Below are 291 nucleotides of genomic sequence, written 5' to 3'. Positions count from 1 at the left end.
TTTGATGTGATTTCTACCTCCAAGTGCAGAACTTACCTAGGATCGTTCAACATGGTTTGAGCATTCTTCAGGAAGCTCTGTTTGGTGAGCGTCTGAATGGGTTCGATGAGAGCATAGCCTCTATGTCTGAGTAACACCATATTCCGGTACTGGTCACCAAAGAATGGAACACCCAACACGGGTACGCCTAGACTGGAGGCTTCCATTAGACTGCTGATACCTCCGTGGGTGATGAACAGGCGGAGATTTGGATGAGCTGAAACAGAGACGACATGAGGGGTAACATTTTTT

The 291-nt window shown here is 47.1% G+C and overlaps 1 protein-coding gene across 1 annotated transcript; it reads right to left on the bottom strand.

The window, feature by feature from the left end:
• Positions 1-32: 32 nt before the first annotated feature.
• On the bottom strand, positions 33-262 carry LOC108254456 (UDP-glucuronosyltransferase 3A1-like). Its single transcript, XM_017449442.2, has one exon. It carries the CDS (start codon positions 204-206, stop codon positions 33-35), a length of 174 nt encoding a protein of 57 aa, XP_017304931.2. The 5' UTR covers positions 207-262.
• Positions 263-291: the final 29 nt, after the last annotated feature.

Source organism: Diaphorina citri, unplaced genomic scaffold, assembly GCF_000475195.1.
Source record: "Diaphorina citri unplaced genomic scaffold, Diaci psyllid genome assembly version 1.1 scaffold107931, whole genome shotgun sequence".
Classification (NCBI taxonomy): Eukaryota; Metazoa; Arthropoda; class Insecta; order Hemiptera; family Psyllidae; genus Diaphorina; species Diaphorina citri.
This window is presented reverse-complemented; position numbering and strand designations above follow the sequence as displayed.

Bases quoted from the DNA above. Each gene is read 5' to 3' on its own strand.
- LOC108254456 (XM_017449442.2), bottom strand. From the start codon at position 206: ATGGAAGCCTCCAGTCTAGGCGTACCCGTGTTGGGTGTTCCATTCTTT.